This window comes from Scomber scombrus, chromosome 21 (genome assembly GCF_963691925.1).
Source record: "Scomber scombrus chromosome 21, fScoSco1.1, whole genome shotgun sequence".
In the NCBI taxonomy this organism is placed as follows: Eukaryota; Metazoa; Chordata; class Actinopteri; order Scombriformes; family Scombridae; genus Scomber; species Scomber scombrus.
Genome location: NC_084990.1, coordinates 364389 through 382460, shown reverse-complemented (window position 1 = coordinate 382460; position 18072 = coordinate 364389). Strand labels below are relative to the sequence as shown.

At 39.4% G+C, this 18072-nt stretch overlaps 1 protein-coding gene across 1 annotated transcript in view; it reads left to right on the top strand.

The window, feature by feature from the left end:
* LOC134003001 (RNA binding protein fox-1 homolog 3-like) overlaps nucleotides 1–18072 on the top strand; it is a 266760-nt gene that overhangs the window by 225767 nt on the left and 22921 nt on the right. The window contains exon 7 of the mRNA XM_062442082.1: nucleotides 8950–9003. Coding sequence (XP_062298066.1) covers nucleotides 8950–9003 — 54 coding nt within the window. The remainder of the gene's footprint in view (nucleotides 1–8949; nucleotides 9004–18072) is intronic.

Below are 18072 nucleotides of genomic sequence, written 5' to 3'. Positions count from 1 at the left end.
TACGGATGCCGCCGTTACACTACCTAAGCATTGAACTCTGGGTTAATGACTTAAAATGGTTGCATTCGAGAGGCGACTGTGCTGTAATTTCCAGTCGAAATGAAGAAGTGGGAAAATGCTTGTGGATGATTACAACTTAAAGACCCACAGCTGTGTTTTTACCACTTCATTCTTAATGCATTTGATACATTTGGTCAACCACAGCTGTTAAAAGAGCGGTGCTGCAAGTTATAAGCGAAGACTAAAAACAAATGCTGTGCCTACAATTTTCTCCCACAAGGAGTCTAACATTAAATGCCCTCAGATAGCGAATTAAATCTGCTCTAAGAAATGTCTAGGACAGGAAACGCTGGATGTTCTCCAGTTAGGATGTATCGTTAAACAACCTGGTCCTCTGAAAGTGAACCATCAGACATGTCCCTGATAAACATGGAGGAACCAGTCCACCAGTTTTACCATTAACTCAGCAATCCTTGAATGCACAGTGCTCTCCAAGTAAGATTGATGCTGTTTTATCATACAACGATAGTTTGAACCAAACGCTTACCTTTAACAGCTGCTGACACAAAACAAAGCTCTATACAAGACCCACTCTCCCTCTCGGTTAGCTTTCTTCCCTAGCACAAAGTCTAGATCATGGCTACTCTGAATTCATCAATATTAATTCCAGTGAGTGCAAGAAAGAGATAGACTCACTACTCAAGGGCAGGTGTGATTCACAGATCAACTCCAATTACATATTGTAGTGCTTGCTTCTGAACTTTCACAGGCAAACCAGCCTTGCCTGTCAGAGCAAAGCAGCCTTAGAAATGGAAGTAGATTTCACTAGAGCCCAAATAACCTCCATGAGGTTCAAACACCAATAAGAAAGCCATTCACTATTTAGAAGACCTGCATTTAGCAGAGTTAGATATCTGCTCACACAAGGAGGAATAGTTAAGGCTTTGATCTAGACATCATGCCCCACCACAGTTGTTCAGCCAATGTGACTCTGGTTACTACAATATACACTACTCACACAATGAAAGGATGACTCCCTCTCCATTGAGAAGATTGGAACAATTCCCAATGGACCCTAACTTTTTGGGAATGAAGTCAGCTCCTCAAACTCCACTGAGACAGAGCTAACAACTGCCTGACTTCCCATCTCTCTTAAACTGAAGAGATGTTTAGTTTATCGATTTTTCTTCTCAGTCAATGATGCATGACACATTCAGCTATGCTCATCCCTCTGAAGGTGGGACTAGAACATTGCAGAAATGTTCAGTCTATTTTCTGCAATACCAGGACAGTGATAAAAGTTGTTCAGCCCCTGCTTATCAACCAGAAAGAACTGTAGCAAGTGATGAACATGTCCTTAGTGCTAGCTTAGTCTCCCTTCACTGGAAGCGACTCCACAGTGTCCCTGCCTTGAAATGTATAGCTAAGGAGTTTAAAGCAAAGGACATTGAACATTTTGACCCATACAACTGTAATCACCACATCAAACATTACTTTACGGAACTAGAATACAGTCTAGTAGACTTGACCCACCCAACACAAAGTAAGAACATTAGAATTGTGTGGAAGACCAGCTCTAAAGCTGTCCGCATGTTATACAATTACAAACTCCCAGTCAGAAAAAACTACAGAGCTCTGTCAAGCACTAATAGAATAATTCTCTTCAACCACTGACAAGGTCACACCAAGAGATTACTGCCAACATTTGAGGCATGTGTATTTCCAGGGCAAGAATGCCCTGGAAATGGCTTAGAAGAAAGCTCCACCTTCAAGTCTTTGTTCATGCGAAACCTTCATCCCTGTGTACTCACTCATGTTGTACTGATAACCTGTCACGTTGCAAGATAAGGAAGATGACACAGGCTTGGGAAACTGTTGTAACTTACAAAGCAGGGGGAAAAAAGATCACCCAACAACCAACCAAAGGGGGGGTGTCAAAAGGCCGCATAGGGACACTGAGCGAAACCACCATGTCCACCAATTGTGTTGAGATAGGCATTCGCAGCAGAAGGCTATACACAGAAATTCCGTCCCAGAAGTGTGTCCAGCCCCTGGACAGATGAGATGAAGACCACAGCATCTCTTACCTCAGTTCAGTACATGGTCACCACCCATCAGACAGTGATAGCACCTCTGACTGCCTCTCTTCGTCTGACTACCCAGAGCACTATAGTCCCAAGCCACAAGTTAAAAACTTAAGGTGCAAGAGCTCCAGGACTCGGTTCTCATGATCATAGGTAGGGTTAGGTTGCATTTCTATAGTAAACTTGAGTTGTAAGCAACAGCAGCAACCTCAATAAGTCTGAACTCAGTAATAGCCAGACATCCTGCTATTAGTTGAGGATAGCCAAAATAGTATGTAGTAATGATAGTATTTTTTTAAAGCACTTTATTTGTAATTTTGTAATATTTTTCAGGTTACAGAACAATGAACCAACAACAAGTCAACCCTGCATCAGTGTTACAAATGCTATGGCATTCGATTGTAAAGTAGTGAATTGCTCTTCTCAGGGTGTTGTCCCAAAGATAGCAATTATAGGATCAGGACCCACATTAACCCCACAAATGTGTGATACAGCTTCAAAAATGTTTTCCCAAAAACTATTCAGAGACTTGCATGACCAAAACATGTAGCACACTGTAGCTGGATTATGGCAGCATCTCGGGCATTCAGGACTAATGCCAGAGTATATTCTGGCCAATTTCTTATTAGTATAATCGATGGGTGACTTTAAATTGGATAAGACCATGCCTTACAGAGAGATGTAGTATGTATATGTCTTAAACTGTTTTGTCATGTCTCATCAGAGAGTGTAACGCCTAAGTTCTCTTCCCATGCCAACCTAGTACTATTCCCATGACGGTGGATTGATATCTAGCAACATTTGGTAAATCTTAGATATCTTCCATTTACCACTAGGATCTAAATCCAGTATAGTGTTCAACATATTCTCAGATGGTAAGCAGGGAAATGGTAAGTATTTTTTGGAAAAACTGCGTACCTGCAGGTATCTGAAGAAATGGCTCTTAGGAATATTATGATCTTGCTGCAGTAAATTAAATGAAGCAACATCTACAAATAGGTTGTTGAAGAATACCAATCCATATCTGCGCCACATTTCAAAGACAGTATCAATTTGGGATGGGGGAAACAGGGGGAGAAGAGTGATTGCCTGTTTGAGGTGAAAGTGCTTCCTAAGTTTTTAATGACTGGTTCCAAGTTTTGGAGACTTACAATAATGGGCAGAGGGCTACTTAAGATAGGAATCTGTGAAAGCAACGAATTAGATGTGAGTTCCATAGCAACCCACATTGGTTTCTGCTTGTTTTCATACACTGAGATCCAATAATTTAATTTGGAGATGTTAGCTGCCCAGTAATAGAATAGGAAGTTGGGCAAACCAAGTCCCCCCGAGCACTTGGGCATCTCTAAGGAAGCTCTCTTGATTCGTGGAGAGGAGTTACCCCAGATGAAGCTAGTGATGTGACTGTTCAATTGTTTAAACCATGTCTTAGTTAGCAGAATCGGGATCATCTGAAATAAATACAAAAAACGTGGCAGTACTGTCATCTTGATTGTATTCACTCGACCTGACTATGTGATGGGGAGGGCCGACCACTTCTGGAAGTCCCGTTTAGTGCGTTCTAATAATAATTTAAAGTTATGGTCATAAAGGTCTTTGTATAATCGTGTAACATTTATGCCCAGGTAGGTGAAGGAATGTTGTTGTAATTTAAATGGAAAGCTGCTGTAATCAGTGGATTTTTCTAGTTGATTTATGGGGAAGAGTACACTTTTGGAGAGGTTAAGATTGTAACCTGATAGTCTCCCACATTGTTGCAGTGTGTGTAAAAGTTTGGGGATTGATTCCACTGGGTTTGATATACATAAAAGGTTGGACGGTACGAGCTGCAGTCCAGCGAATCCCTATCTTTTTTAAGTAAAACTGATATTGTTTCCTGGGTCAGTTTCCCATCTGAGGTTATTTCCTGGAACAATAAACATAAAAAGGGTGCCAGCGTAGATGCAAACGTCTTATAGAATTCTATGGGGAACCCATCAGGACCGGGCGTCTTTCCATTTTGCATGGATCTTATTGCCTGTGTTATTTCTTCTGTCGTAATCAGGGCATCAAGCATGTTTTTGTCGTCCGTGGTAACATTTGTAGCGTTAGGCTATCCAACAATGTCTGAGTGTCTACAGTGTTCGCAGAAGCTTGTGATTTGTAAAGTTTGGTATCATATGCTTTAAAGTGGTCATTTATGGTTTGTGGATAAGTAGAGGTTGAATCTGATGAGATGCAGATTTCAGGGGTGGCACAATAACTTCCCTGCCCCATCCCCATGCTCATAGTATGTTTGTTTTGTTTTGAGCATCATCCGTTCAGTTTGTCTTATAGAAAGGTTGTCAAATTCCGTTTGTAGTAATCGCCGTTCCTTAAAGGGTTCAGGCGTAGAGTTACGAGCCAGTCTGTTGTCTATGTCCAATATTTGTTGGTTTAATTCCTTAAGACATTTAGTTCGTTCCCTTTTCCTATAAACTGCATATGAGATAATCTGTCCCCTGAGATATGCTAAGTGACTCCCATATGGTAGCATATCACATTCCAGGAGTAGTTTCAAGTGCGATCCTGAGACCAAAGGGGAGAAGTTTGGTCTCACTGGCTGGCTATATGTTCCAAGACTCAAACTCTTAAGAAACTCAACGTCATCAGGTGTCATCAGGTAAAACCAGAACAACCATTCTCCTCCTTCTCTTTTCTCCATTGCTGCTGCTGGCAGAACCAGGAATTACTACTCTTTCTCTCTCTCCCACTGCTGCTACAGGAGCAGCTCAGCTGCTTTGCTCTTTGTCACACGTGTGGCCTGCTCACATCAAACACACACAGAACTCTCCTGAATAAGCAGCAACAAGAGAGCCTGCCAGGGGTTCAGCAACAAAGACAATTTAGGATTAGAAGAGCCGCTAACTCTGACAACAAAGGGACAATCGGCAGCATCCTCAGTAACATGGATCCTCCTACCTGCACGACTGGAGACCAAATAACCACAAAAGCCAGTATTATGCAGCCCTGGAGGCAAACTCTACTCAGCCTGACTCACCCACATTTGCCACCTAAGAAGCAGCATTTCACAAAGCATCTCTCTTCCCCCATGGACTTGGTAACATACTGGGCAGTGCTCAGCTCAACACATGGTAAAGCAAGACTGTTTAACTTAATCAACGTACATGTATTGATTGGGTTTAATGTTGTTCATTGAGCACTATTGTTGTGATAACCTATTCATAAGTTATTGAATATCGACACTGCTAAGTTGATGATAGTATGCTTCACACGTTACATCCTATAACTTCAGCCATTATGAAATCCTTGAAAACTAAACATAGACTATATAAGAAATATCTTCGCAGTCCCACTCCATTTAATCTTACTCAATTTAAAAATTATAGGAATAAATTAAATCATATGACCAGGTGAGCTAAAAAACACTTCTACAATACAGAATTATCTAAACATAGAAATGATATGACCTCTCTTTGGAAAGCTATTAATTGTATCCTCAGCAAACACAATAAACTTAAGCAGTTACCCAAAGAATTTAAGGCTGAACTTGGTTCTATCACTGATCCCCAACAAATTTCTAACAAGTTAAATAGCTACTTCTCAGTAGTTGGCCCAACACTGGCTTCTAAGATCCACCCTGTTATCTTAGTCCCCTTCAATTTATGGATTCTCAAATTAAAGAGGAATTTCATTTTTTAACCAGTTACAGAAGGTGAGGTTCGAGAGACCTTAACCAGTTTAAAAGACTTTTCGCCAGGTTATGGAACTATCAACCGTAAACTACTCATATCCATTTTTAGAGCATATTGCAAAACCTCTCATTAGAAAAGGGAATTGTTCCAAGTTAACTAAAAATAGCCAAAATTACTCCAATTTCAAAGTTGGTGACCCTAGCATTTTTAGTAATTACAGACCCATCTCCATTTTGCCCATTATAGCAAAAAAACTTGTTTATCAAAGACTCCGTGAACATCTTAATACGTTAGCAATTTTATAAACACACATATATGGCTTTAGAAAGAAATATTCAACTTATATGGTAATTATACATTTAACTTATGAAATATATAAAGCTAGAGCTAGAAAGGAAAACAAAATAGGTATTATCTTAGACTTATCTAAGGCATTTGACAAAGTTACCCACAATATTCTCCTCCAGAAACTGTCACATATTGGAGTAAGAAATAACTCACTACTGTGGTTTACTAGTTACCTTACAGACAGGCAGCAATATGTTACCTATAATGGAACAAATTCACCTCATCTTCCCATACTCAGTGGTGTGCCGCAAGGCTAAATTCTTGGACCTTTATTGTTTTTGATATATATTAATGAAAATCTTATTTGCAGATGACACGTGTGTCTTTTACTCACATAAAGATCCTGATGTCATCACTAAGGTGATAAAGAAATTACCAAGCTATCTATGTGGTTCAAATCCAACAAACTATCACTTAACATTAAAAGACAAACCTTATTTATTTTAGTTCAAAATCAGGTATTGTTAACTCCTCTGCCGACATTGCAATTGATAACATTGCCATAGCTAATGTACATTCTACACGATTCCTTTTGGAAACCTCATATTAAGGCCATAACCACAAAAATGGCCAAAACTATTGGTATATTGGGAAAAACATGGCACTTGATCAACACTGAGGTAGCGAAAATGTTATATTATTCAATGATTAATCCGTATATTAACTATTGTGTTATAGCCTGGGTGACCAAGCTTGAGCCGATCTACCGTCTGGAAAAATGTGAACTGCGAATGAAAAGTTGTGTCCATCGAAGACACTCCTCTCAACCCCTGTTCCTTAAGTATGGAGTCCTCAGTGTTTATCAAGTGAACCACCTCCTGACTAGTTTATTTGTCTATAGTTCTTTAAAAGGAATCCTTCCTTATTTTTTTCAGGACTTTTTTTTATTTAATCATCAATTTCATAATCACTATACCCGTAGCTCTTCTCTACTGCGACCTCCTCATTGTTGTTCTTTTGGACTGCCTGTCTAGTCTGTGTCCACTGAATATTTTTTTTCATGCTCATGTAGGACCTGGGTGACTGCAATTTTTTGTTTGACAATGATAATGTGCTGTATACCTGGATGAATTTCTTGTAATGTAATTTGTGTGTTTGTGATCTTTGTTTTGTCATTCTGCAAGCCTCTTGAGGGGTCTTTTGGCAATTATCCTTCACATTGTTCTCATCATTAGTGTGTATTTTTATTCATTTTTGTATATGTGTAAAGTAATAAACAAACAAACAAACAAACAAAACATCCAGTAGGTCTTGCATACAACTAACCTCTTCCAGAACCTGGCTCCTCAACCTAGACCAATTGGCCTTCAAGGTTCTACAAAGCTATTTTCATTTATTTATCAGTTTTTTATTGCCAATGAGTGAATGGGTATTAACATAACATAAAACATGATATATTACTTGACTTGATTGGTTGTGTCTGTAGACTGATTTTTGCCTGAGTGTCCCAGGACAGGATTTTTTTTGCATGCTGCAAAGTGACTTACCTCTCTTACATCCTGCAGATATTAGCTCTCCAGATAATGGGACAGCTAGCTTTCACAGTCGACAACTGCAATGACCAGTTGCCTACTTCTGAGCATACATACAGCTAAAACATTATTTCCTCAAGGAGCAGAAAACAAGCTCCAGAGCAAAAGTCAACTTACCCCTTTTGTTTTTGTAATAAGCATACATTTCCCAACAAAACACATTGCTCTTCAGTCACAGCACAGCCTGGACACATCCTATTGGTTCCTGGTAACAGTTCACTGGGCCTACAGAAGTGTAGTAAATGTTCTGTTTTGTCAAGATTTATTTTTATCACACACACACACACTGTTTGTCTGTTTATGGCCTCCCCAGTTAGATAACATATTGTGTGTTTTTCTTTAGTTATCTTTTAAATTAATGCTTTTGGATATACATACTGGCTGTCCAATGTTGCACAAGAATTAGTTTTTCCAACCTCTGCTCTGCACAGAACTCAGAAATCCTTCAACCTGAACTAGTTTTTGATATGGTAATTTTGGTTTGGTTATTAAGCATATTTTTAATCAGAGTTCCCAATTGATAGCTAAGTACATTTAATGAGACTGAAAAAATGGTTATGTGAGATTGTTACGCAAATCACGCTCTTTACAGCAGTATTTTTCATCATTTGCAGTCTGTCCATCTTGCACAGATTAAACTTATACATTACTTGACTTTTTACTCACAGAGCTTTCATTGCACTTACAGTAACAAGTAACAAGTTGTGTTGTCATCTCTCCAACTATTCACCACAGACCAACTATTTATTCATGGTCATGAAATTACCTTAATGGGGATATGAGATTTTGGTCATATCACCCAGTCCTAGTGATGTGAAATATAAATATGAAATTATTTGTATGTGTATGATTTTCTAATGAATATCCAGAAGACTAGACATTGCACCTAACAGTCAATATACTTTGAAATGTTAAATGAAACTTTGGGGACATGTTTTATGGAAACACACAATAAAATCAGCCACCAAAGATGTTGCATTCATTCTTTAGATTTAACATTTTGAACAGTTGAATTGACAAATATAGCAGTAACCGTGAACAATCTACCAGTTTGTATTTTAAAGGGGGAAAAAATAACAATTTAGTGACTGTGTAGAGAGGGTTATTTTTGGGATTCAACACAAATTCAAGTTCAGGCATCAATGCTAACTGCTATTCACCCTGTTCTCTCTCTCACACTTTCTCTCTCTCTTCCTCTGTGTGTGTGTGTGTGTGTGTGTGTGTGTGTGTGTGTGTGTGTGTGTGTGTGTGTGTGTGTGTGTGTGTGTGTGTGTGTGTGTGTGTGTGTGTGTGTGTCTGCTTCCTGTGCAGGCTGGAAGCTGAATCCAGTTGTTGGAGCAGTGTATGGTCCTGAGTTTTATGCAGGTAAAGAGTCACACAGTTCTGGAAAGAAAAAATACATTGAACATAAACCTCATTGATACTAACCAGTTTTCATTTTTGTATTCTTCTTTTTTCATCTTTTTCCTTCTCTTTGTTTTCTGTATGTGGTGCGTGAAAGACATAGGACCCTATTTGAACAATCTAAGTGCATAGTATCCTGCCCTCAGTGTGTGTCTGTACACAAATCGACAGGTAGCGAACAAGACTTAAAGAAATCCCAGAAGCTGGAGTAAAGTTTATATTCTTTACTGTTGTCTGCAGCTCTTCAAGTTACAACTTGTAAAACTGAAATAAACAAAAATATGGTACGTTACACACGTTATAACATCGACTGTATGCCAACATAACAGAAATGATACAATGACAAATGCAACCTGCTAACTCTACAAATTTGTCCTTTATCGAACATAAATTATGTATAAAATTCACTTGATCATAAAACACATTACACTCAGATACAGATTAGCATGACTCAGCAATAAAAAGAAGCTAACAAATGAGTAACAGCAGTGAGCGGCAGATTAAACCGAAAGTTTAGCTGAGTGTAACACAGAGCATAAACACAATGTTGTAAAATATGATTGTTACTTGAACAAATGATACTCACAAGCAATACACTCTGAAGGATTGACACAGTTTCAAATACAGGTAGAAAAACTCAAAGCAGACCTCGTGTGTGTGTGTGTGTGTGTGTGCGTGTGTGTGTGTGTGTGTGTGTGTGTGTGTGTGTGTGTGTGTGTGTGTGTGTGTGTGTGTGTTGGGCATAACATGCAATAAACCAATCAGAGTGTCACCTTTTTCCCTTTAAAAACTAGGTGTGCTTAAACTTTTGTGGATTGCTGTTGTAATGGCAGATTTGCCAATTTACCATCAGACTGATGCAATTTCAGCCATAACTCTAAATGCCCTAAATGGTGACATAGTTTAGTAATTATGATGTTCAGATCCTTTTCTTGTTGATAAAATCACTAAGTGGCAGCAGAGCAACGGGGTTCTAGGACCCATTTTCACAAAAACACCAACAACTCACTTTGTGCTGTATATACTATTTGCGTCTTCTCCCGTCAGTTCACAGACATTGTGGTGCACTTCAGCTACAAACCCGGGGAGGAAGTTTAAGATCCCATTTATTCATTTGTTGCAAAATTGTTTTCGTTAGTTTTTAAAAAAGTAACAGGTAAACTCAGCAGGGTTTTAATTTATGAAAGTATGGACACCCGATCAATGTAATCTCAAGAATACACGTTAAAGTAAAAGTTAAAGAAAGTTAAAGTTAAAGAAAGTATTCTTCTTCTCAATACAATATTTTTGTGGCTCATGGATACTGGCATCCACCATAGACACACATATACACAATGCCGTTTATATTCAAGCATCCAATTTGCTTTTTGCACTCTCTGAATTCTTGTAGTTGTTAATTCTCGTTCTCCTCTCGTCTCTTTCTGTGATCCTCTCACCTCCACTGTATGAAAAATGAAAAATTGCTTCCTGTAAGTAAAAGTGCATGGGACTGGGAATAGTTCTTTCAGGAATTCAAACTCTGGAATAATTATGACTGCATTTAATCTAGTTTGGGGCAAGAATAAAGCAGGATGTAAAGCAAGTAAGGGCGATTAATCACCTTTATCAGACGGCTTTTCCCAGCACCCATCAGCTGAATCGGCCTCCATAAATCCTGGCCAGCTGACAGTGCACTCCATCCTCATTGCCGGGCTTGGCTACAGGTTTATTGTGAGCAAATCCCATTCAAAAGAATGACAGATGACCTCCACATGCATACACACACGCACAAACATACTAATGAAAGCTTGTATGTAGGTACACATGGACAAACAGCACATGCTCTGTATGGAAAGACAACATCATGTTAATGTGAGTTTGCTATACTAAAGAGATTTTTACTGGAAATAAAACAAAAAGACTAAAGAGTTAACTTACTAAAAACATGATACATTGTATCTAAAACAAATAATATACAACCAAATAGACTTAATAAACGTTTGGAGACGTTCAAGTTAGTTAACATGATGTTGTCCACAGACATTCACAGACACATTACCTAAAAGAAAATCCTCCATTGCTACCTTTAATCTTTTGCTATTACTTCTTAATATTGGTACAGATTTTCAACAGCAGATGGCATAGTTGTCCAATCTAGCAGAATTTAAACTGAACCTTTTTTTTTTTTTTTTAGATTTTTTTCAGGCACAGACACCTTTATTTGACAGTTAATAAACAGGAAATAATGGGATGTGACATGCAGTATAGGTCTGCCAGCCGGGATTCGAACCGGGGTCCACTGTGTACGTGGCACGCGCTCCAACCACTCGACCACCCGCGCCCCCTAAACTGAACTTCTTTCAACCACATTATATATGTGTGTGTGTGAGTGGTAACTGGAGGATGTGATCTGATGAGACAATGTCACATGACATCCAAAATGGCAGACAGGACTTTGGGCAGGATGTCACATCATGCCAGAACCAAAATGGTGGACATGGCAGCGGCATCAGGTTGAAAAAAGGCAAGATGGCATCTTTGCACTCACTCAGTTCACCTCAACACGTCTGGTGGCAGATAACAAGGGACAGAGCTGTACTATGGCCCATGAAGATGTGGGCTGTGTTGGTGTGGTGTGTGTGTGTGTGCAAGTTTGGGTTAGTAGAGAGAGAGAGGAAATAAAAGGGAGGAAAGGTGACTCTCAGCAGAGTCCCACACACATGAGAGAAGAGCAGTGATTACTTTGTCCACAGAAAGCAAGTGCAAAGTATGGACAGTAGTCTGCTTCTGAGAGCGATCAGGTGTATGTGAAAGTCTATTAACTATGTCCAGTGCGTGGTCCTGGCGGTGCCATCCTCGTTCCTTGAGGGGTGCAGCAGCTGGTTTCTTGATGGGCAGCAGGGAAACACCGCAAGGTCGACTTGGTCAGAAGGCAGCAGGGAGTAGAAGTTATCTGCTCATTCATGAAGAAATCCTTTCTTCTCTCTGCCGGTAAAATGAGAGCGCTGGGTTGCCTTCAGATCCGGTCATTTGTGTTCAGGTGAACACATAGGGAAGTCTCAGACTGTACAGCGAGGGGAGTCTCCAAACTCAGCGGGGAAACGTACACGTGCACAGTTACCTCCGTTAGTAAAATGGCTCACGGGGAAAGGAGAGCTTTCACCGACACTGTTACAGTGGAAATGTTATGGTGAATCTGTGTGGTCGGGACTTCTTTCCACCATGATGTCATTGCTGCATCACTGGGGTTTCCTGCATCTTTGTCAATGAGAGATGTGAATTTAGAGCTTTCCTGGATTTTACACCATAGTGTTAACTGCAAAGCAGGCTGGGAGTAGTATTTTGTGTGAGCACCCTTTGGTGCTCTTTCCCTTGTTAACCTATCCGCCTGTTTCATACTATTTCAAAATGCAATACAAAAACTTTTTCTTTAATTGAAAGGAATGTTCTTGAGACTTCTTGGGAAGAAGACAGTATCTTCATTTTTTTCTTTTTGTTTAAAGTCTTGTGTTCTCCTCACTAACAATGTTTCCCAACAAAACATACTCTGGGCACCATTAAGCTACTTTAAAATACATTGTACTATATTGCTGTACCAATTTAGGACTACTAGTGCAGTGCCCATGCAAAATCTGTTTTTCGTGTGTTTTTACTCAGACATCCCAACTCTCCCACATATTGATAGAGGCTCCTTGACACCCACAAATGACATCCAATCTCCCGGAATCTTGAGGCGCAAGCAAAAGCGTGCGCTAGAGAGTGACTGTGCATGTATGCGTACATGTGTGCGACTATTAATGCAGCGCGTGTGAAAGCAAAGCGTCCTGATAGCTCTGTGTTGCCGCTTATGCTTATTGACCCCACCCCACCCCTGGTCCTGCGCTCTGCTCAGTTTGCTGTAAGAGAGGGGGAGTGGCCAGCGGCTAGAGCAGCAACAGCAAATGTGTGCTTTATTTACTAATATATTTATCTATATCTTTTACATTTCTTATCCAAACAACGTCGACGAACGGTTCGAAAGATATGCGAATAACAGACAGACAGACATACAGACATACAGACAGACGTTCCTGTCATGTAGTTTCAATGAGACAGGGTTGGTCCTGTAACTTTCTATTCCTGTCTTTGTCTCTGTTGGGGCGGCTGTGGCTCAGGAGGTAGAGCGGTTGTCCTCCCATTGGAAGATTGGCGGTTCAAAATTCCTGGCTCTTACAGTCCATGTCCATGTGTCCTTGGGCAAGACACTTAACCCCAAATTGCTCCCGTTGCTGTGCCAACGGTGTATGAATGTGTACGAATGGTTAGCTTCTCCTGATGTGCAGGTACCCTGCATGGTAGCCCCTGCCATCAGTGTATGAATGTGTGTGAATGGGTGAGTGAGTTGTAGTGTAAAGCGCTTTGAGTGGTCGAAAAGACTAGAAAGGCGCTATATAAGTACAGTCTATTTACCATTTCTGTCTCTTTATTAAGCTCTTTTATTGATACTCAGCCTGCAGCCATTTCAGAGAAGGGACATGCTTATGACTGTTTGAAAAGTGTGTAATGCATTTTTTCACAAAAGGTGGCGTGATGGAGCTCATATGTTTTCTTCATTTGAAGAAGAGATTTGAAATTGAAAGTCCAAGTTTTGATATTGAAATTTGAAAAATAAAAGAATCTTTAAACAAAAGTTATTATTTTATTTTTAATAAATTGTTTCTTTTCATCCAAATCTTTTTTCTTTTTGCAGTTTCAAATCTACGGAGCCCGTAAAGGATCATGCAATATCTTTTTAATGTTGACGGAATCGAGCGCACGTTATATTAACTCGTGCTAACGTTTTATTAACTCGTGTGCACGTTTAATTAAATTGTGACCACAATATAGCTATAACGTGCACACGAAATACTAATTTGTGGCCACGAAATAGGTATAACGTGCGCACGAAATACTAATTAATAATATTAATATCAGTCCTGGACAGCTGGGTAAGCAAATCGAGCACACCTTCTCTAGAACCTGCAATAGCCTACTACCAAATTCTGTTCACAGTTTCCGCTTGAATTGATCATCTCCTTTGAAAGTAGCATCATGTGTGTCAGACTCTCAGCTGAGGGAATACTTAGGTTATATGAACCGTAGTGTTTAATGATGCCACCGGACGAAGCCGTGCAGTTACAGTAGCGCTCACCGTATGTATCACGTTACCAAGGGAACCTATCAGCCTATCAGTGATCAGAATGTAGTCTGTATTGATTTGCAGGTTGTTGTTGCTCTGACTGAACTACTGAATGTGTCTGTAGTGTTCTCTGGACATCACAGAAGATTAAAAGTTCACTATATTATTGATCAGTCTGATGAAATGTGCTCTAATTCCTTTAAACCATTATATTATCACTTTGATGATGTTTTATGATTGGTCCTGATTTGCTGAAGTCGGTTTTACACTGCTATATTACAGCTAATAGAACCCTGATTAAAAGATTGTGCAATCCTTTATTACCACAGATAATATCAGATCAATAAAAATCATTCCACTTTGATTTGCCAAACACTAAAGTGATTTCATAGGACAGTGTCAGAGTTTGAGCTTGATGTTTAAATCAGCTGCATCAAGTTTAAAGTTTCAAAGCTCTACAATGTGCAGCTGTCACCAGAAATACGGGAAGCATTGAGAGTGCACCGAGCACCCAGGAATGATATTAATATTAATATTATTAATTAGTGTTTCGTGCGCACGTTATAGCTATATTGTGGCCACAATTTAATTATTATTTTTTTACCATGATCCTTTACGGGCTCCGTACTAATCTTACTTTTTAAGTTTCAAATCTTTTTTTCCAGTTTTAGGTCCATTTTTGACTTTTGACCCTAATATTGCTTTGGGGGCCAAAATGAAAAAAATCATAGATTGCATAACAATGAAGGAGGGCCCTCCTCTGTCACCTTCAACTTGTTTGGTAATTGCTGCTGCTCCCTCAGAAGATGCTGCTGGTGTCTCCTGAGGGAGCATGTAAGAAACAGTGTCTGTTTCACAGATGATCCTATGCTAAATTGACCTAAAACTGAAAAAAAAGATTTGAAACCTAAAAATAAGATTTGAAACTTTAAAAAGAAAAAGATTCGGATGAGAATAAATAATTTATTTAAAATAAAATGATTTATTTTGTTTTGTTTTTTAAATACATTCTAATCAATCTTTTTTCTTTTCTTTTGGGGTGTGCATTCCGTGTTGACCCCAGTAAGATGTCGCCCATATCAAAATCCACTACTAGAAGGAAAGTCCAACAATGCAGACAGTGCAGGAATATGACAGCAGCAGGAAGATTCCTATCATATGAACACATGCTGTGCACTATGCACAGTTTACAGAGGCTGATAGTAACGGAAATCTGTGACAGTGAGGAGCGATTTACGCAATTTAAAAAAAAGTAACACGTTATGCTCGGCTCTTAATCGCATTGCGATTAACGCGTTAACGCTGACAGCCCTAATATTTATATATATTCTATACAAAGCTACATGCACACACATAGTCACACACAACATGACAAGATGATGACAAGAGAGACCAGACTTCCTCTGATGTTTTGTGATCAGTTTGCATCGTAGCCTTGCCTATGTGGAGTGGAGATGCAGAGAAAGAGGGTTCTTGTATGTGCATGTATATGTTTGGGTGACTAAGTAAAATAGACTGCACGGGCATGAAGGACAATGAGGGAAATGTTATACAGATTGATTGACTATGTCCTAGATTGAGTATAGGCAAAGCAGGACAAGTGTGTGTGTGTGTGCGTGTGTGCATGCGTGCGTGCATGCGTCCGTGCATGCATGCGTGCGTGTATTTGATGTGAGTTAGCGTTGGCAGAATTTGCCAGCACAGCTTTCCAGAACACAACAAATGAGATAAAATGCAAAATGCAGGCAGGGAAGTAACAAGGCAAGCAGCTCAGAACTTTTTTAACATATGCTGAAAAATTTGTGACAATAGATGGATGCTTCTCACATAACTCCGTCTGTGTTTTTAAAGCAACCATTTTGAGTACAACTGTAGCCATGCTGCTGAACATTACCACCTGTCATTAATGATGTGTTTCCAGCATGTATGTGTATGCTCACCCAAGTTATAGTGGAATTGTTCTGAGTCATCAACTAGTGCATGGAATCCCAGAATCCTACCTCTTCTCATTCTTTAAAGGGCATCTACGTGACAGGTACTGTTATGAGAGTAGCGTAGCTGCTTAAAGGAATGGGGTAGTTCTCATTTGAGTGTCAATCTCCTCCACCCCAACCAGTCAACCAACTGTGGTCCCATTTATCAGCTCTGTTTGAATGTAAATACTATATAATATAAGACAATGCTTTGTGTCTCTGGTGAGATTGATAACGGCTGTCTAATCTCTTCATCTACATTGTTAATCTGTGCTTAGTCCACAGCATATTAGATTGCTAGTTATTTTTCCATGACAGTACCTTTAGTGGCTAAATTGTGTTAATGGGTAGCCTATTACTGCCCTGTTTACATAGCTTTGAACTTTGCCAAGCGTTAGCCTCTCACCATCCACAGTCTCTGCTAGTGACATGTCAGTGAGTTACAGTTCCTTTTCTCTACCAACGTTAACCTATGCCATGTTTCCAGTGGCATTTTATATTTTAAAAATTGGTGGGGCAAACACTTTAATAGATAAGCTACATACCAAGAAAAGTACAGTATTCAGAGTACAGACTGACTTGCGTCTAGCAGGTCTTGTACAAACACTGAGTAACACACACACAGAGAAAGAGAGGGAGAGAGGGGAGAGCATTTACACAAGTTACATTACCACTGTCACAAGCCTAATTTAATAATTCCAAATTCCATTGTCATAAACTGACACAACCAGGTTAGAAGAAATTGGCAGACAGGACCATAACTAAACAGCAAAGAGCTCAACACCACTGGAGGCTACAACGAAGCGTAGACAACTTTTTAGGGATATCAATCCAAACAGTGACAACAACCTTAGCCCTGGTCCACACCGGGCACATTAGCTCTGTTATGCTTGTGCGTTACTGCACTGCTGCTTCTCGCACAGTTGCAGTGTTCACAGAGGCTGTGTTGCTGCTGCAGCTGCCAGCCCTGTATTTTTACATTGAGTTTGAATATTCTATTATTGATGGCCATCTCAGTGTGGACGCTCCAATCTGTTAACGTGGGCGCCATTAGGGCTGGGCGATATGGCCTTTTACTAATATCCCGATATTTTTAGGCCATGTCACGATACACAATATATATCTCGATATTTTGCCTTAGCCTTTAATTAACACTTTGATGCATTAGGCCAGTATGATGATTCTACGAGTCTACATTAAAACATTGTTCATACTGAATTAATATATGCTGATTTTAAACATTCATTCATCCAAAAGGTTGAAATCACAACTAAACAAATTTATCCAAACTGTATTTATTAAACCGTTATTAAGCAGTGGCACAAACATGTCATTTCAAAACAAATAAAGTGCCTTTTATGCATGATGTAACTAATATGAAAAATCACACTAAAGTGCACATTTTGTGCATAATGCCACTAGGACATTTTAAAAGAAAAATATGCACTTTTGTGCAGGGTATCACTGAGATGACATTTCAAAACAACACTAAATTAAAGTGCACTTTTTTTACATAATGCCAGTACAATATTTAAACAAATAAATAAAATAAAGTGCCTTTTTGTGCATGATGTCACTAAGTCACTGTTGATGAGCTTTCTGAATCCAGGCTTTTCAACCACACTCACTGGGGCCATGTATTTCGCTGAGGTCAGCTCTATGTTCCCACAGTCCTATGTTCCCACATTACTTAGACTTTTACTTTTTTTTTTCAAAATTAGGCCCTATGTTCCCACAGTTTTATGTTCCCACAGTCTTATGTTCCCACATTTCTAACTTTCTTTTCAAAATTAGGCCCTGTGTTCCCACAGCTCTATGTTCCCACAGCCCAATGTTTACACATTTCTAACTTTTTTTTTCTTCAAAATTAGGCCCTATGTTCCCACAGGGTTAGGGTTATATTTTAAAACTGCATCCATA